Source organism: Salvelinus alpinus, chromosome 37 (assembly GCF_045679555.1).
Source record: "Salvelinus alpinus chromosome 37, SLU_Salpinus.1, whole genome shotgun sequence".
Lineage (NCBI taxonomy): Eukaryota > Metazoa > Chordata > Actinopteri > Salmoniformes > Salmonidae > Salvelinus > Salvelinus alpinus.
Window position 1 is genome coordinate 5,843,997 of NC_092122.1, and position 20,927 is coordinate 5,864,923.

The 20,927-nt window shown below is 45.4% G+C and overlaps 1 protein-coding gene across 5 annotated transcripts in view; it reads right to left on the minus strand.

Moving 5' to 3' along the window:
• Positions 1–20,927, minus strand: part of dock4b (dedicator of cytokinesis 4b) — a 146,813-nt gene that overhangs the window by 47,367 nt on the left and 78,519 nt on the right. For all 5 annotated transcript variants that reach the window (XM_071386971.1, XM_071386968.1, XM_071386969.1 and 2 more), the window contains exons 13-20: positions 16,654–16,779; positions 10,400–10,524; positions 9,544–9,706; positions 5,748–5,854; positions 3,756–3,909; positions 2,621–2,718; positions 2,303–2,386; positions 1,398–1,498 (exon numbers count right to left, since the gene is read on the minus strand). In XM_071386971.1, coding sequence (XP_071243072.1) covers positions 1,398–1,498; positions 2,303–2,386; positions 2,621–2,718; positions 3,756–3,909; positions 5,748–5,854; positions 9,544–9,706; positions 10,400–10,524; positions 16,654–16,779 — 958 coding nt within the window. The remainder of the gene's footprint in view (positions 1–1,397; positions 1,499–2,302; positions 2,387–2,620; positions 2,719–3,755; positions 3,910–5,747; positions 5,855–9,543; positions 9,707–10,399; positions 10,525–16,653; positions 16,780–20,927) is intronic.

Consider the following 20,927-nt stretch of genomic DNA (forward strand, 5'->3'; position numbering starts at 1 on the left):
CTTCTTTAGACTAGTTGAGTATCTGGGGCATCAGCATTTGTGGGTTCGAGTACAGGCTCAAACTGGCCAGAAACAAAGACCTTTCTTCTGAAACTCGTCAGTCTATTCTTGTTCTGAGAAATTAAGGCTATTCCATGTGAGAAATTGCCAAGAAACTGAAGATCTCGCACAACGCTGTGTACTACTCCCTTCACAGAACAGTGCAAACTCGCTTTAACCAGAATAGAAAGAGGAGTGGGAGGCCCCGGTGCACAACTGAGCAAGAAGACAAGTACAGTAGAGTGTCTAGTTTGAGAAACAGACGCCTCACAAGTCCTCAGCTTCATTAATTAGTACCCACAAACATCCGTCTCAACATCAACAGTGAAGAGCGACACTGGGATGCTGGCCTTCTAGGCAGAGTTGCAAAGAAAAAGCCATATCTCAGACTGGCCAATAAAAAGAAAAGATGAAGAAGGGCAAAAGAACACAGACACGGGACAGAGGAAGATTGGAAAAAAGTGTTATGGACAGACAAATCTAAGTTTGAGGTGTTTCGGATGACAAAGAAGAACATTCGTGTGATGCAGAAAAAATGAAAAGATGCTGGAGGAGTGCTTGACGCCATCTGTCAAGCATGGTAGAGTCAATGTGATGGTCTGGGGGTGATTTGGTGGTGGTAAAGTGGGAGATTTGTACAGGGTAAAAGGGATCTTGAAGGCTATCACTCCATTTTGCAACACCATGCCATACCCTGTGGACAGCACTTAATTGGAGCCAGTTTCCTCCTACAACAGGACAATGACCCAAAGCACAGCTCCAAACTATGCAATAATTATTTAGGGATGAAGCAAAACAAGGACATTTCTAAGTGACCCCAAACTTTTGAACGGTAGTGTATAGTGTACATACAGTATTATATCCTACTGAAGTCACTGAACAACTCAACTAAACCACCGTAGACTATGAGTCTAGAGGCAGGCAACACTCTCTCTCTAAATGAGGGTGAGTTTATTGAGTTTATTTTAGGTAAGGAAGAGGTGAGAGCTTTAGCTGTGAGCCTGACAGGAGAGGGGTGTTAGTGAGAAATGAGCAGTGTGAGCTCTTAGCAGGTAGTGTGTGCAGAACAGTGTGAGTGTATCACATTGTGAGTTTGAGGCGACAGCACAGCGTCTGTGGAACAGTGAGTGTATATGGCAGGAAGTGTGTGCTTGCCGGGCCAAATCAATGTGAGACATTGAGTACACATGATCCTAATTATAATTTTCAAAACAGGTGGCGCCGCAGGTGACTCGTTCACACCACGGAAACAACTTTACCGCCTACCATTATTACCAGGTAGTATACTGTAGGTCCTACCATAGGATAACCATAAAACAACCATAATACACCCTAGGAGGAGAAAGAGAGAAACACACCTGTAAGACAAGGCTCCAGCAAAATGACTCTCGATGTAGGTATCCATGACGGGTTTGAAATGATGGAACTTGCTGTCCTGTAGCAGGTTAATGATGTGGACCTGAAAGAGGAAGGGAAATAACTCCGTCACATACCGCTTTATGCTTTCCACAAAATGCAATGCCCTTTATTTAGCCAACAACGAACGCCATTGTAAACAAGAATTTGTTCTTAACTGACTTGCCTAGTTAAATAAAGGTTAAATTAAAAAAGATATATACATATTTATTCAACCTAACCTCCTATGTGACACAAACTGGCCTAGTTGTCCCGATTCATCTTGCAATCACAAAGGCAGTTTGATTGCCTCACTTTCACCCATGATAAAGAAGAACAGAGCAGAGATGAGTGAGTGAGTGAGTGAGTGAGTGAGTGAGTGAGTGAGTGAGTGAGTGAGTGAGTGAGTGAGTGAGTGAGTAAGTGAGTGAGTGAGAGTGAATGATTGACTGGACCAAGTCAATTGCAAGCAGACCAATCCCTCAGCTCTATATTAGAGTGATGCAGCATGACTGGACTGGGATTGATCAACGAAGGCTGTGAAGCGTTACAGTATTAAGCCCATCCATTGGCTCAAGCTTCCAGTGTGTCTGTGTGTCTGTGTTTACCATGCATCATTGCACTTTTTTCTCTCTGACCACAGTAAGCCACTATTGGACACAGGCCTTCTTCTCTAACGAGGCTTGGTCTACTTCCCAACTCATGCGCACGCACACACACAATTAGTTCTGCCGTCATGACATCCCAATCCTGCCTCCAACCAGCATTCAAACCAGCAGTGTGTAGAATCAACTAACGATTTAGCTGTCAGGGAGGGAGAAAACAATATGCTAGGAAATAGAAGACCACAGAAGCAGTAGCCACTTACCAGGCAGTCAAACACCTTCAGCCCATACCTCTGGGAACTCTCGTCCAAGATCCCAAAGAGCGTATCAAGTGTGTCCTGTAAAAACTGGTGAGGGAGAGATAGAGTGATAGATGTACATGAGTGAATATCTATGAGATCATGTGGATGACAATCATATGATACATCTATCAAACACGTCTTGAACACATTTCTCTTTTGAAGATGGGCAGACTTTTATAAGTAAATCACAAAAAGGCCAATCTAAAACAGGACATTGTTTGAGTGACGTGATCCTGAACCAATCAGGGTGAAGATAGAGGCCCCGGGGAAGGGCGGTACCTTGACTATCTCAGAGCCATCGATCTCTTTCAGCTTTGACAGGCTGTCATTGATCCTCTCTGGGTGGGCTCTCCACTTCAGCAGGTCTAACATGTCACCTACAGAGACACATGAAGAGAAACAACCACCGTTACTAACTAAGGTTGTCCATGATGTGAGAGACTGTTGACTCTTGGTTCCTAGACACAGACACACCCCCACAGAGAGAAACATACAGATGTAGGATCTTAATTTGATCCAGTTTGTTACAGCAGGAAAATTCTCAGCAACAAAAGTGATCAAATTAAGACTCTACATCTGCACAGTAGCCTGGGTTTCTGCATAAAATGGCAACGTGCCGTTGTCTTGTCAAACAATATCATGGCAAGGCAATGAAGAAGCGTTATTGAATACACTACTCTGAGTATGCGTACAGAGAAACAACTTTAATTCACTATTTGGAAAAACCAGAACATTTCTGTCAAAGCAATATGAGGGCGTATGGTTTAAGCGCTATAATTTAATTACTGAAGTTCCTTCTGGGGAAAAAAACAATGAAATTATATTCTATTTAAAAGATATAAAAAGAGAACACATTTACATTCAAACAATCCACAAATTCAAAATAATGACGACATCTCATAATGTAACGAGCTTTAAAAGACATAAAGCAATTCTCCCAGTGTTAAAACCCCCAGACGATATGAATAAAATATCCAGGTTGAAGAATAAAGGACTCAGTCTCCACCTGCACTTCTGAAGGTGTCTGCAAAATGCTGTCAGTCTAGATGTGAGGAACTACCTGCATTTCCCCAGACAATAACCTAGATATATTCCTTGCACAATGTCTCTACTCACTATGTGCAGCTCACATTTTAGAATATTTACACTGAGTGGTAGACTGTTTGAGAATTCAGCAATACTACAGTAATATTCAAGGCAAGACAACGACTCCGGACGAGTCAGAAACAGACAGATTATCCACTATCCAGACAAAAGGATACACGTCACACTAGTAAGTGATCTGTCGCTGGATAATAGATCCATAGAAAGTTGGAGCGGACCTACTGTGGTGTGGGGAAGGTGTCGGTCTACTGGTTCGGGTGTAGGTCTACCGTGCAGATGCAAGCTCTAGTACTTTGACTTCCCCTCTTACCATTCTGTGTGAGTTTAGTGGAGCAGAGGAAGGACGTGATCCAAAAGGATTCCTTGGTGCCTTTCACAGCCTGGTTGTTGCCGGGCAGATTGGCTTTGGAGAAGGGCAGCTTGAGGTAGCAGCTAGAGTCCTGGAGGTTAGCGTTCTCCTCACACTGAAAGGAGCAGAGATGCAGTAGTGGGTTAGAGCCACTACAGGAGATTGGAGAAAAAGGCTAAAGTATTACGGTATTTGGTTCATTACTTAACTGCATTCTCAAACATTAAGGAGTTTGTTCCACTACAATATGCTGCTTCCATACACCCCGGAAAGTGCTCATGGTGGGATTTAATATAGCATTATTATTATCACCATCATTCAAACAACTACAGTATATTTATTTCAATTAAATATTGCAAAGGGCTGGGGACACTATAAAGTGAGCACTGTGTATTTTACAATTCTCTAACTTTAAATTATTTTAGCCATGCTTTCTAATTTATCGGCACAGATTGGAAAGTATTTTGAAGCTAGTGTTTAAATGTGTTCTGACTAACAGTTCAGGCAGGCTATTCCCACTCTGATGCTTACACGTGGTTAGTGCTGAATCCCTCTTCCCCATTTTGGCGATGAGGAACTAGGCCACGTCAATTTCTTTCAGCTTTTTGTCCTGACTTCCATCTGACAGGGAGTGGATTTTTTACGCCAATGGAAAACAACACAAGAAGATTCTCTCTCTTAAGCGGCATCAAATGCAATTCCCCTAAAATCCTACAGAGAACCGGATGTCTCAGGTAATAGCACATCAAAGATCCACAAAAGGGGAGACGCATGTAAGCACTTCAAAGCGCAAGGCTCCAAAAGCAGCTGTATTTGTTATGAATTATAGCACTTTACGCATCTGAAGCCAGGCCAAGGTGTTTTTAACCTCTCCGTTTCTCCTGCGTTAGGGGAAATGACCTGTCAGCAATGGGAGTCTTCTTAATGAGGTGGTGAGCAGGCCTAGGACAGGGCAGCGGGGTCAACCTGCAGAGAGCCAAGCCCAGAACCACAGGGAGGGAGTGGCCGCATAATGGCTCCTCCCACTGTCTCAACTCCTCTGTTCTCTCCCTGTATGACTGTCTAACTAAGATGGGTCTCGACAACCTATAACCTGTGTCTCTCTACAGTACCTTGGAATATATTGTCTCTCTTTCAGGCCAAAACCTCTTTACCCCTGCCTGTGTATCTTTCTCTGTCTCAGAATAGTCCAGACTACCCACAACCTGTGCATGCTCTCTTACCCTGCCTTAGGTGCTAACTAGCCCTGCCCGTCTCTCAGAACAGTTCCTTGCTAGCCAGCAGCGAACTATTGTGTGCTCTGTAACCTCTGTCTCTGCAGCTTATGCTCCCTAGCCCTGTCTAGCTCAACCGGCAATTACTCCGAGCTACACCCCAAAACAGGCCCCGTAGCGCAGAGCTGTGTTTAATTGGCTGTGCCTGAGGGTTGGTTTAGCTGCTGTTTGCTTTGGACAGGCCATGTGTTAAGTGGAGAGCTTACTGGGGAAGCAATGAAAACCAGCTGGGGTGGCAAGCGCCTGTTTATGACAGAGTATAAGCTGGAAAAGTCTCAACGGGAAATAGCAGTGTGAGCATGTGATGTGTGTGTGTGTGCATTTGTGCATGTGTGCTTACAGAAAATACCCACCCACCCAGCACACACACACACTCCACCAATGTCTCACGGTTATTGGACATCACATAAACAGATATTACTCATCATCCTGCTAGCCTGCTCATTGCTGAAGCTGAAGCTAGCCTTCACTGTCGAGCCAAGCAGCCACAATCAATAATAATACCGAGACCGTATTATTACAGCTTTTTTTCCTCAAGGTCTCAAAGAGATTTGCATTAAGCAGTATGGATCGACTCGTCCGCCACTAATGTGGAACGCCTACCTAAGTGACGACTATCACGGTGGACGGGTGAGAAATGATTGCGTGTGTGCGTGCGTGTACAGCGGGACTCCAGTACCTTATGAATGATGAGCTCGTGGGTGCCGTCCGGCAGTGTCCGTCCGTCCTCCTGCATCAGATGAACGAAGGAGTAGCCAAACAGCTTCTTCTCCCCTTTGTCTTTGGCTGTGGAACACCGCACACATCCAACGTCACTATCCCGGAAACACACTGGTCGCTGATACCCTCTGCTACTCTACGATCAGACAGCTATACTATAGAGCACTAGACTGTGCAGTTATGCATCACAGGTGGCTGGTGGCACCTTAATTGGGGATGACGGCGTTACAGCAATGGCTGGGAATGGAATTCATTCCATTTACTCCACTCCAGCCATTATTATGAGCCATCCTCCCCTCACCAGACTCCTGTGTTATGCATCCATTCAACCTGAAAGCTCGAATCTCTATTTTAAGAGCCGTGGAGGAAGGGAGAGAAAATGGCACCTTTAAGGTAGCAGGTTGAAAAACAACACCTATGAGTCATAGTTCTGTAGAGGCTGCAGTATGCCCATGAGGGCAGCCTTGTGTCAGAGCAGGAGGTGGACATCACATGAGAAGTGTTCCTCAGTGTCGTGGGAGTGGGTGACATACCGAGACTCGCTCAACTTCAGGCCAGGAAGAGGATTATGAGGAGATTGAGACACAGGCCCTTTTTACACTGACGAAAGTTGAAGGAGGTTCTCGAAAAAAATCCAGAGAATAGACTAATTACTGTCATGTAAAGCTGTGAAATGCTCACGTCTAGCTAGCTAGCACTCACTGCTTTTGTCTTGAAGCTAAAATGTAATGAGTGTACGGACAATCATTTTATTTATTTATTATTGTCTACACATGCTTGTGAATTGTTGCATTATTCAAGAGTGTAATATTGTTAAGATGAACACATATTTCTTGCATACCCTTACAAAAAAAGATTGCAGTCAGAGTGCAGTATAACTGCAGTCATTCTGCAATTACTGCGTCCAAAATGCCACAGTCGGCTGAAGTTGCTGCACTTTCACTGCTGTTTCAAAACTGCAACGTTGTTTTGTAATGGTAGTTTAATAGTTTGTTGTTAACATGCTTACTGGCTAGCGGCTACACTATAGGCTGGGATATTGGGATATTTACGGTCAATTTTAAGCTGCAATGCAAGAATGTCTGTTGCCAAGCACCCAAACTCTCTCTCTGCAACAACAACGCCCCAAAGGCTGGCAAAAGGCGTATAGCTGAGTCACACTGTACTGTACCGTTGCACCCTCCCTGCATACCTCATAAGCTTACAATAACATAACCGCCCGTTGCTAATGTCAATTGAAAAGTTAACGTACATATTATGTCAATTGAAATCACATCGTGGTGCCTCTGCTGCAACTCTCTTGAATCTAAATAAGCCCACAGATCTTTGTAAATGTCTCCCCTGACCTCTGACCCAACTGTGACCTCTGACCTTACGGCTTCTGCCCCACACAGTGTCGCCAATTTAGCGACTATGGTCGCTATATTTTTGCAAGTTTTCAGACAGGCAGAGGAGCACAAGGGGAGGGGGTGTGCGGTGGGTGAAAACACTACATCAGATGCCGCAGCAAGAAATTGGTGCGGTGACATCGTCGTGGCAACGGCAAAACGTCACCTAGCGACAGATCAAGGAGCAAATAGCGTCTCGCACTGAAGAATAGTTGTCAACACTGGCCCCAGTCTCAACAGATAGCCGTTACCATAGAAACAAAGTAGAACCTCTAAAACTGCAATCACCGGAGCCACCACCAAATGGAAGATATTGGTGTTAGATGTGTGTGAGACACGGTGGTGGTGGTGTGGGTAAAGTTGTTGTGTGTTGTAATGTTCTTGACTTGTGCTTCAGTTGTGCATGCCGTCTGTTCTCTTGGCAGGTTAGCCTCGACAGTGGGCTCAAAGAGCACCTAACAAACAGTAAACACTCCACACCCATAATATCACTGGCTGTGCTTCAGGATCATCGCAAGCTAAAGTTCCTTTAGAGAGACAGAGTCAGCCGTAATAACCCAATATCAACTGAACAGGCCTCCAAGCTCTACAGGGCCACAGAGCACATCAACACTTAGCGTGAGAGAGTATGTTATCCCCAAATCACACATAAGAGGAGTCATGACTGGCTTGATATTAGTCTCATAATACAAAACATGTACAGTACCGTTCAAAGGTTTGGGGTCACTTAGAAAATGTCCTTGTTAATATTATAAATGACTATTGTAGCTGGAAACGGCAGATTTTTTTATGGAATATCTACATAGGCGTACAGAGGCCCATTATCAGCAACCATCACTCCTGTGTTCCAATGGCACGTTATGTTAGCTAATCCAAGTTGATCATTTTATAAGGCTATTGATCATTAGAAAACCCTTTTGCCTTTTGCTGATTAAAGAAGCAATAAAACTGGCCTTCTTTAGACTAGTTGAGTATCTGGAGCATCAACATTTGTGGGTTCGATTACAGGCTCAAAATGGCCAGAAACAAAGACTTTCTTCTGAAAATCGCCAGTCTATTCTTGTTCTGAGAAATGAAGACTACTCCATGCGAGAAATTTCCAAGAAACGGAAGATCTCGTACAACGCTGTGCACTACTCCCCTACTACACAGAACAGCGCAAACTTGCTCTAACCAGAATGGAAAGAGGAGTGGGAGGCCCCGGTGCACAACTGAGCAAGAAGACAAGTACATTAGAGTGTCTAGTTTGAGAAACAGATGCCTCACAAGTCATAAACTGGCAGCTTCATTAAATAGTACCCACAAAACACCAGTCTCAACGTCAACAGTGAAGAGAAGACTCCGGGATGCTGACCTTCTAGGCAGAGTTGCCAAGAAAAAGCCTTATATCAGACTGGCTAATAATAAGAAAAGATTAAGAAGGGCAAAATAACACAGACACTGGACAGAGGAAGATTGGCAAAAAGTGTTATGGACAGACGGATCTAACTTTGAGGTGTTCGGGATCACAAAGAAAAACGTTTGTGAGACGCAGAAGAAATGATAAATATGCTGGAGGAGTGCTTGACGCCATCTGTCAAGGATGGTGGAGGCAATGTGATGGTCTGGGGGTGATTTGGTGGTGGTAAAGTGGGAGATTTGTACAGGGTAAAAGGGATCTTGAAGGCTATCACTCCATTTTGCAATGCCATGCCATACCCTGTGGACAGCACTTAATTGGAGCCAGTTTCCTCCTACAACCGGACAATGACCCAAAGCACAGCTCCAAACTATGCAATAACTATTTTGGGAAGAAGCAGTCAGCTGGTATTCTGTTTATGATGGAGTGGCCAGCACAGTCACCGGATCTTAACCCTAATGAGCTGTTGTGGGAGCAGCTTGACCGTATGGTACGTAAGAAGTGCCCATCAAGTGCCCACCAATCCAACTTGTGGGAGGTGCTGCAGGAAGCATGGGGTGAAATCTCTTCAGATTACCTCAACAAATTGACAACTAGAATGCCAAAGGTCTGCAAGGCTGTAATTGCTGCAAATGGAGGATTCTTTGACGAAAGCAAAGTTTGAAGGACACAATTATTATTTCAATTCAAAATCATTATTTATAACCTTGTCAACGTCTTGACCATATTTCCTATTCATTTTGCAACTCATTTCATGCATGTTTCCATGGAAAACAAAGACATTTCTAAGTGACCAAAAACTTTTGAACAGTAGTGTATATAGTAATATTGGAGTACACACACACACACACACACACACACACAGAGACAGACAAACAACCAGAAAAACACACACACACACACACGCATCCCTCTTCTCCCACACTCACAATACATTATCCCAGAGTAGTGGTGGAGTAGTGTCTTACTGGAGCAGTGTCTGAACTCAAAGCGGACGTGCGAGCCCCTGAACATGTCCACAGGGATGGGTAGTTTGATCTGCTCAGCCCAGCGGGGACTGTTGTTGTGGTAGAGCACAAAGGAGTGGTACACATCCCCACCTGGCTCCCCTGAACCAGCCGCTACATAACTCTGGAGGAGAGAGAGAACAGGAGAGAGGAAGGACGGTAGAGAGGGGGGAGAGAAAGAGGGGAGGAAAAAAAGAGGGGAGGAAAAAGAGAGGGGAGAGAAAAGAGGGAGTGAGGAGAGAGAGGAGAGATGGAGAGAGAGGGGAGAGGTAAGAGAGGAGGGGTAGATACGAGAGGGCAGAGGGGAGAGGAGAGAGTGGGGAGAGAGGGGTGTTAATAGGCAGTGGAGATGAAAGCAAGAGATGGCGAGAGGAGGAGGGAGATTGCAGGACACACACACACACGGTTTACTGGACCTGTGACGCACAGCACTCTCTGCCTCTCGCTCTGGCGGAGTGAGTGACAGGGTTGCATGCAGAGGAGAGCTCTACCAGCAGCAGAATCAAATCTATTTTCTGTGTATGGCAGCAGCATCCTGTCTGATCAGGAAACCACAGTGTTTTACAGAGAAAACGAGTACCCCACCAATGACCAACACTCATCCTCATCTCACAGCTGGCTGAGGCAGATACATAAATCACACAACCAGACGTGCCCATATAGGCCTTCAACATTAGACAACAGCCTCGTTCAGTCTGATTGAACCAGGTTACTACAGTAGAGCTACGAGAATTGAAAGCACAATCATGGCTGTGATATGAAAAACGAAATTTGCTAAAAGTAATGAATGTAGTAATTAAGGAATGTATCATCTTACCTTCATGACCTGGCCTTCGATGTCCAGCACATAGACCGTGATCTCCACGTTCCTGGCAACGCTCTTCCCTCCTTTCTCAAACTCTCCTTTCTCCAGCGTCATGTACAGGTCATTCCTCATCTCTCCTGCAGGAGAGTGAACAGAGTAGTTCAAATAGCAAGAAGGAAAGAACTTCTTGCTCATACACTCTGTATCTGGGTAAACCTAAGCAACACTGTGGCATGCAGTGCCTGGTTCTTTTCAGCGGTTGAAATAACAGACACACTCATATAGTGTTTGATTGATTATATTTTAATGTCGAAAAATATGTCATTTGCTTCATTCTACAGCTAGAGGATATTTCCAGGAGTGAGAAGTATACTTGCTTTGTCTGTTGTGGTCTAGTACTGTCTTTTTGCTAGCTAGGGCCATCTACTTTAAGTGCTACCCAGTGGCCTACTTGGTGTGTGAAGTGCTGACTGCTATTAACTTTCAGATGATGGTTGACACATCGACCAGGATCAAGGGGTAGGTCAATTTGTGACTTGTTTTTGTAATCAGTGGCAGTATTGGAGGGGGAGTGGTTTCATCTCTCCTAGGCAATCAGCAATTAGTACAGGGAGGTGTACTCTCCACCCCCTGCTAGACAAGTAGCAATTATTGTTTTTTCAGAGGCAGCTGTAAGCGACGCTCGTGTCATTGTCGGTTTTGTCACAAAACTAAGACCGTCGCCGAAACAAAGTTGTTCGAGGAAGGCTCCACACCACTCTCTCACCTCTCCCGATAGGCTTTACAGACGCTTCCCACCCCTTGGCTGCAACCGTTCTAATTTTAGTGTATACTGCGCAAACATCCCATGTGGAATTCTGTGTTCTCTGGCACACGTTTGGAACTGCGGTCAAGAACGCAGAGTTCATCTCGGCTTATGCTGCCCTTCAATCCCTTGACTTTTTTGGCCCTGACGGAGACATGCATCACCCCAGAGAACACTGCTAATCCCGATGCACTTCCTTCATCTGACTATGTTTTCTCTCATAAATGGAGATTTTCTCTTTTCTCCCTCTCTGTCACCTGTCCATCTCCTCATTTGAATTCCATGCTGTCACTGTCACTTGTCTACTCAAGCTTAACATTCTTGTCATCTATCGCCCACCAGGTGCCCTTGGAGAGTTCCTCAATGAGCTTGACATCTTGATAAGCTCATTTCCTGACAATGGCTCACCGGCTCTTCGTACTTGGCAACTTCAACCTCCCAACGTCTGCTTTCGATTCATTACTTTCCAACTCTCTCTTTCCCTCCTTGTCTCTTTTCACCTCACCCTTTCGCAATCCCCTCCAACTCACAAGGCAGGCAATATGCTTGACCTCATCTTTACTAGAGGCTGTTCGCCTACTAATCTCACTGCAACCCCTATCCAGGTCTCTGATCACTACTTTGCTTACTTTTCTGTCTCCTTTCCTCCAACCCTAACCGCTCAGCCCCTACCCAGATGCTCATGCACTGTCACAATCTTAACTCTCTCACCTCTTCTATCCTATCATCCTTCTCCCTCCTGTCTCCTGATTCTGCATCTTCAACCCTACTCTCCTCCCTTTCCACATCCTATGACTCGCACTGTCCCTTCTCCTCCCGGCCAGATCGGCCCTCCCCTCCTTCTCCGTGGCTGAGTGACTCATTGCGAGCGTACAGAACAGGGATGAGGGCAGCTGAGCAAAAATGGCACAAAACTAAACTTCCAGAGGACCTATCATCCTTTCACTCCCACATCTCTACCTTCTCTTCCTATGTATTCCTCTGTAAGTGGCTAAAGCCACTTTCAATTTCAAGCTTCTGCCTCTAACCCTAGGAAACTCTTTTCCACCTTCTCCTCCCTTCTTAATCCTGCATCCCCTCCCTCTCTGCGGACTACTTTGTCAACCACTTTGAAAAAAAGGTTGACTACATCCACTACTCATTCACTCAGCCTATTGAGTCCACTGGTTTCAATCACACAGAACTACTCCTATGCCTTGAACTCTTTCTCCCCTCTCTCTCCAGATGATATCATGTGACTAGTGAGGTCTGGCCGCCCGACAACCAGCCCGCTCGACCCCATCCCCTCCTCCCTTCTCCAGACCATCTCTGGAGACCTTCTCCCATTCCTCACTTCCCTCATCAACTCATCCCTGACCACTGGCTGTGTCCCCTCTGATTTCAAAATGGCCCGAGTTGCTCCCCTCCTTAAGAAACCAACACTCGACTCATCTGACGTCAAACTATAGACCTGTATCCCTTTTTATTTGATTTCCAAAACACTTGAGCGTGCTGTCTCTGATCAACTTTCTTGTTATTTCTCTCAGAACGATCTTCTTGATCCCAACCAGTCAGGCTTCAATACGGGTCACTTAACCGAGACTGCTCTTCTCTGTGTCACGGAGGCTGTCCTCACTGCCAAAGCTGACTCTCTCTCCTAGCTCTATCCGCTGCCTTCGACACTGTGAACCATCAGATCCTCCTCTCCACCCTCTCAGGGCTTGGCGTTTTAGACACTGCACACTCTTGGATTGCATCCTACCTGGCGACGTGGAGAGGATCTGTGTCTGCATTCCATACTCTCACTACTGGCGTCCCCCAGGGCTCGGTTCCAAGCCCTCTCCTCTTCTCTCTATACACCAAGTCACTCGGCTCCGCAAGAAGGGAAGGCTTGCCCGCTCATCACAGTTGACAGTTTTGCCCTTCCATAGTGCAAAGAACCTTCGCGTGAAATTGGACAACACCCTGTCATTCTCTGCAAACATCAAAGCAGTGACCTGCTCCTGCAGGTTCATTCTCTGCAACATCTGTAGAGTACAACCCTAACTCACACAGGAAGCAGCACAGGTCCTAATCCAGGCACTTGTCCGTTCCCGTCTGGACTACTGCAACTCGCTGTTGGCTTGGCTTCCCCCCGTTGCCATCAAACCCCTACAACTTATCCAGAACGCTGCAGCCCACCTGGTTTTCAACATTCCCACGTTCTCTCGTGTCACCCCGCTCCTCCTCAGTTGAAGCTTGTATCCACTACAAGACCATGGGGCTTACCTACGGAACAGCAAGAGGAACTGCCCCTCCCTACCTTCAGGTTATGCTCAAACCCTACACCCCAACCCGAGCACTCCGTTCTGCCATCTCAGGTCTCTTGGACCTCCCACTCCTACGGGAGGGCAGCTCCCTCTCAGTCCAGGCCAAGCTCTTCCCTGTCCTGGCACCCCAATGGTGGAACCAGCTTCCCCCTGAAACTAGGACAGCAGAGTCCCTGCCCATCTTCCAGATAACATCTGAAACCCTACCTCTTCAAACAGTATCTTAAATAATCCTTGTCACCGCGACCCCCCCCCCCCCCCCAAATATAACCTTAATCAGCAAAAATGTACTTCCTGTGCCTGTCCCAACTAGCTATCTTAAGATGAATGCACTAACTGTAAGTCGCTCTGGATAAGAGCGTCTGCTAAATGACAAATGTAAAAATGTGAAAGAAGTTCCCTGTCATGCATGTTAGTATAAATACACGTAAAGCCAACCTGCAATTTTTCTTGCTGTTCAGTGGTCATTTACATTTTACGTAAATACACATAAATGTTCGAGTTAAATGTCAGTACAGAGTTAAATAAGTTCAGGAGAAAAGTCTGTTCATAACTATCAGCAAAGAGGAGAACAATGCATTGACACATCACACTGTCAGCAAGGATAGGGTGACCTCCTCACCCCATTGACAGACATGGAAGTGACAGGGTCGGCACAGGGCACAGATCTGGTTTCAGGGCAGACGGGTCGGAGGGTTCTGAATCTGAACATTCCACAAAAACAACTTCCCAAAGGCTGGCAAAAGGCGTATAGCTGAGTCACACTGGACTGTACAGTGGCACCCTCCCTGCATACTTCATAAGCTTACAATAACATGTAATATATGACTGAAATAAATCAATGCGTTCTCTTTCAGACACGTTTCCGTTGCACTTTCCGGCGTGTGTGGGGCTTAGGAAGAAGAACGGACGTACAGTCACAGTACGACATTACGGCTAAGCAACTACACCATTAAAGATGGCAGGTGCTTCCTGCAGTATGACTCAAGACGGGTGACATCGATGCCACGTGGCTACACAAACACACACAGTCGTCTAGCGGTAACACATTAATGTGCTATTCCATCACCTCACCAGACGCTCTTAATTCCATCCTCACTTACATTCTGATCTGCTGGGAAGTGTTAGTATTTTGATGCTGTACATAGATAACTGAACTATCTGAGCCAGTGAGAAGTGTTAGTATTTTGATGCTGTACATAGATAACTGAACAATCTGAGCCAGTGAGAAGTGTTAGTATTTTGATGCTGTAGATAGATAACTGAACTATCTGAGCCAGTGAGAAGTGTTAGTATTTTGATGCTGTAGATAGATAACTGAACTATCTGAGCCAGTGAGAAGTGTTAGTATTTTGATGCTGTACATAGATAACTGAACAATCTGAGCCAGTGAGAAGTGTTAGTATTTTGATGCTGTACATAGATAACTGAACTATCTGAGCCAGTGAGAAGTGTTAGTATTTTGATGTTGTACATAGATAACTGAACTATCTGAGCCAGTGGGAAGTGTTAGTATTTTGATGCTGTACATAGATAACTGAACTATCTGAGCCAGTGGGAAGTGTTAGAGCTGTACTGAGATAAGTGCACACACACACACACACACACACACACATATATATACACATACACAAGAGTAGCTAGTAGCTGCCTCATATGAAAACAGTCTCCTGAGAAGGTCTGTCTGTAACTTCACCGCCTAGAGAATAATTACAGGAAAGGACACATGTATACACTCAAGGCAGCCTTTGACTGGTGCAGAAATTAGAAGGGCAGTCTTAGGTAGGAAAAATGCTGAATGGTGGTGGTACATGTTTTAAAAATAGAGTTTTTGGAGAAGTAGTACAACGTAGCAAGGCAACATCTGCACGATAGAAGACAGGTCCGTATCCGCTTCAGAGAATGGTTAGCCACAGAATAGAAACGAGAGGAAGTCATCTTCTCTCAGCCCGTGCGTGTGTGCGTGCGTGTGTGTGTGTGTGTAAATAGCTCTCCCCATCTCTATCTAATGGTGTTCCGGGTCCAACTCAACTGGCTAATAGGCATCGCCATGGTAACCCAGAGAGATTGACACACACACACACACACACACACACACACACACACACACACACACACACACACACACACACACACACACACACACACACACACACACACACACACACACACACACACACACACACACACACACACACACACACACACACACACACACACACACACACACAGCCTGGAGGCTGACAGAGAGAGCAGCGCAGCCTGACTATAATCCTCTGCCTACAGGAGCATACACAGACTAAAATCACTAGCCCAGGGGCACACTGAAAGTGGGAGAAGACTCTCTGACACAGAGATGTATAAATGTTGAGTTACTAGGCAGAACACTAGGGGACACACAGCGAACGGTTCCTCTTTTTGTGTTTCTCTTTCTATGAATGAATGTACACATCAAATTTTTTCTTAATTGTTTGTTTCACAGGTACATTTTACTGTACACTTTACTATGTACAGTCATTCATGCCAATATACAGTCACCGGACAGTTTATTAGGTCATCTAGTATCGGGTTGAAGCCCCCTTTTCCTCCAGAACAAACCACACTTTGCCTGGCGTTCAATTGTTGCTCAATTGTTACCAAGGGACCTAACGTGTGCCAGGAAAAGTTGTGCGTTCCGAGATGCCGTTCTGCACACCACTGTTGTACTGCGTCGTTATTTGTCTGTTTGTGGCCCTCCTGTTAGCTTGCACGATTCTTGCCATTCTCCTTCGACTTCTCTCACCAACGAGCTGTTTTGGCCCACAGGACTGCCGCTGACTGGATGGTTTTTGTTTGTCGCACCATTCTCGGTAAACCCTGGACACTGCCGTGTGTGAAAAGCCCAGTAGGCCGGCGGTTTCTGAGATACTGGAACCGGCGCACCTGGTACCGACGATCATACCTCGCTCAAAGTAGCTCAGGTCACTTGTTTTGCCCATTCTAACGTTAATAGAGTAGGTCTTCTTAATATAGCAGGCCACGTGACTCACTGTCTGTAGGAGCGATCCATTTTCGTGAACGCGGTGGTATACCTGGACACGAGTGTAGATTTACCTGCAAAAACCAGTGCAGTACAGACGTCGTTCTGTTTTGACCAAAGAAGAGGCTGGCTGGCTGTGTGGGCGGTTTCGTACCTGGCATGATGACGTCAGAGAAGCCCAGTTTCTTGGTGATGGACACTCCTCTGGTGAACAACACCATGTACTCTCTCCTCAGCTGTTCAATGTCCCCGTGCAGCAACTGGAGAGACACAGCCAGGCCTGGGAACAGAAGAAGCCCACACAAATGTTTAGAATTAAAGTTATGCGTCTTGAAAATTTGACATGTAGTATGACTCGCACACACACACACACACACACACACACACACACACACACACACACACACACACACACACACACACACACACACACACACACACACACACACACACACACACACACACACACACACACACACACACACACACACACACACACACACACACACACACACACACACACACACAGAGACTACGGTATGCTTTAAGAAAAAATAATAAGAGAAAGGATTGGTGTCGTCTGCATCTAATATATTGGATAGCATGTAAATAATTGAAAATGTCAGACTGTGGCCTTGGAATAAAACCCCTGCTTCTATTTTCAGTTTCTTTCACGTTCATAACGTTCCATATCTCCTTGACGCCAAGCTAGATATTGCGCCGTTTTTCAGGGAAGTGAAAGAGGCTTTTGGTCAACCAGGCCATTGATCCTGTCATTCTGGAAGGTTTCAGGTCACTATGTTCTCGAATTTAGAAAGTGTGACATATTTGGCCGGGCCTGCTAAAATGAGAAGCTACAGTACTTTGTGGCCCAAGATGGCAAGGGTTTAATTCCCCCCAAACTACAATATCCACACACAAAAACGCACGCACACATAGACGCACGCACACACACTCCTCAAACAGATTTGCCTGTCATAGCTCAAACCACAGGAAAATAGAGACAGCGGACTTGTAACAACACTGAAATCCTTCCACAGTAACGTTATGTTTTTACATGGCACAGTCCAGGCTTGATCAATAACGAAAGAAAAGAAACCCATTAAGTTTGGGGGGCCCACAGTGCTTGGGGCATGTACGCCTTGCCCTCCCTTTCATGTGGATGAAGCCCATGGCACAGCCTCACAGCCACTCCAGGGCCACAATTAGGCAACCCCTGCTTCATTACTATTCTACACAGTAACTCACAGAGTACTCAGTGCTGCCAGCCTGCCTGTCATCGCTTTGACAAACTCTCCCCTCTGTCCTCCTCACTGGCTTTTCATCAACTTAACACAAGGAGCACAGGGAGCAACAGGATGGAACATTTCTCCTGTTCAGCAACAACACACAGTCTTGTGTTGTTCCTGTCCGTTGTGGAGCATCATTCTGTCACTTTTGCTGACTCCGTACCCTCTCTCTCTCTCCATATTCTCTCCATCTCTCTGTTCCTGCTTATTCTCTCTCCCTCTCATCCTCTCGCTCTATGATTATTCAAACCAATATAATTTCCCACATTCCTCTGCTCCAGATTTTATCATATTTTTTTAATTTGTCTCTCCCTTGTTAATTGGCTAGCAGCTAGTTAATATCTCTCTGGCTGAGAGCCAGGTCCATGGCTGGTTTTGGTTAGTAGTTGGAAGCTTTACACAGCGAGCCCCGCTACGCAGCACAGCACTGCACACCACCACTCCATTTTAATTGTTCCCCTGACAACCAGACTAATGAATTTAAGGCCTTTAATTATGCAAGGTATTCCACCGTCTCCTGCATCAATGATCTATAAGCGCAGGACCCGCGGAGAAGAGAGAAGATGAGCGGAGTCACCTGGCTGCAAGGCCGTGTGGCTCAACCGATTGTCTCGTAGTGCGGTAGTATAGTAGTCTGCTGCGGTACAGCAGAACGTGTAAGAGGCTGGAGGTGATATTGAAATGAAGCGGATACATACTGTACAGTAGGAATGGTGGATGGCTTTAAATACACAGAATTAGAGGGGGAAAATCCAAGTGAAATGTAATGGGGTTTGTTCTGCAGAAGTCAACATTTCTGTCTCTTCAGAATTCCTAATCTGCTTTTATGCATAACATGCTGTTACTAGAAAATATTTGCACATGCCGGGTTTCCATGGAACTACTTCATATGCACTGTAACTATGTCAAAGTTTTATGCAGAGTCGTAATTAATGAATGTGCCCTCTCTCCTCAATGAAGCGAACTGGGTTGACATTACTCATCGTCAAATCATTCAGATGAAACGCACACAGCTTTACTGTAACGCATTGTGAGATGTCCCGTTTCATTTTTCAGCGGCTGCGAAACAGAAACGGGAAGCCTGATCCAGCGCTCAGTATGATCGATGACACAATCTGGAAGGTATTCGATGGAAAGCGCCGGAGCCACCGATAAACACAACTTAACAGGCCAGGGTCAGAGAAAATGTGCAATTTAATATAATTCCACTACAGAGGTGAACAGGGTCAGCGTGTTCAATGGTCTGGTGTGGTACGCATCTACACAGAGACACGCAGTGTACGGAACACGCTGACGCTGATCACCACACCTAGCAGGATCTCCGTTAGTGGCTTCAACATCAGGTCGACCTCTAAAAGACCATATGCAAAGGTCCCATGTCTGTAGCTTTTACTCTCTCATTCAATTTAACAGAGATGTAGCTGTGGGTTCGATGAACTAAACTAACCGTATCCACTGAGTGTACAAAACATTAAGAACACCTTCCTAATATCGAGTTATTGACACAATGAAGAGAAAAACGGAGACTACAACCAAAGTGTGTCCAGTTTGAAAGTTTCCCCCAAAAAATATTGGTGTCAACAGTTAGGACGAGGAATAACAGCTAGATTAAATCCAACGAAAGCCGCTGCGTGAAGATGCACACAAACACGAGCTGGCAATGATGGACTATTTTTCACTGCTGTCATATCTACACTTATACTCATTATAATGCCGTTATTGCTTTTGTGCCGAGTTTCACTATTTATCAAGGCCACTTGGCGCTAATAATAAGGCTTAGGCTACTTTTTCATCATTTGACCTCGTCTCTTTTGAACATGTGTGTTGGTGGTTGGGTTATTGTTATTTTGTCCATATAAAAAAAAATATATACTACCGTGTTCCAATGCATATGCTTTCTGTTTCATCGCTGTAACAATGGCACTGGATTCATCTGTGTCATGGAAAGAGCAGCACTCAGTGCAGAAACCGCATGTGAAGTGGGGGCGGCAGGTAGCCTAGCAGTTAAGAGCGTTGGGCCAGTAACCAAAAGGTTGCTGGGTCGATTCTCGAGCCGGCAAGATGGAAAAATCTGCCGTTCCGCCCTTGAGCAAGACGGCTCCCAACAACAAGTGCTCCCCGGGCGTCCATGACGTGGATGTTGATTAAGGCAGCCCATCCCCCCCGCACCTCTGATTCAGGGGGGTTAAATGCGGAAGACACATTTCGGTTGAATGCATTCAGTTGTGCAACTGACTAGGTATCCCCTTTCCCCTTCCCCTTTGGTGATGTATTGAAGCATACAGTGTCATAAGTTGCTATATACCACTATCAACTGTCAACTGCCTGGCTACCACTTCTTCTAAATTCAGCAGAGCAGAACACTGAATTGCTATTGGACCATATCGTCCTAAATGGAAATTGTCACAAATACCCTCATGTTCTAAACCTCCTAGACTTTTCTGCAACCTCTTTAAACAGCGACACCATCCTCTTAGTTAACATCTAATTTGCATGTCTTATCTGATATCAACAACAACACAACAGACTACGAGACACTACTACAATACGCAACTCATCTTATAGGAGTTATTCATTCAACTCCATTGAGTCAGAGAGAGTGCAGTAAATGGTTGATGAAAGTTTATCTCTGTAAGGATAATGTTACCCTACAGGGTCAGCGTGTTATCCTGTATGCGACAATCCCCAGTTCACTTTGTATGGGAATTCATTCCAATTTCTGGCTCATCAATTGAACTGAGCAAATGACATCTTCATTTATTCCAAAGCCAATCTTTCATTTGGGATTTTAGCTGGCGCCGGTGCTGGATATTGCGATTGCTAGCTATTAGGGCTGACCCCATTTAGACGACTGGTCGATTGTTTGGCGGATAGGCTGTTGGTCGACCAAAATGTCTTTAGTCGAGCAGTAGCAAAAAAAATATCACGGTGCGCAAGACACCTGTCTGATTGGCGCCTGCGAGTGGACTAATCGATTGCGGAGGCCGTTGGGATGACACAATCCATCAATCTGAGACATGGTACTGAAATTCTATATGGTATTAACATGTAAGAAGAATGGTGCAAGGGTAAGGGTAATGGCGGACTGAAGGGATTTATGTAGATTTATGTAGAGCACCTCAAGATAAAACATAATATT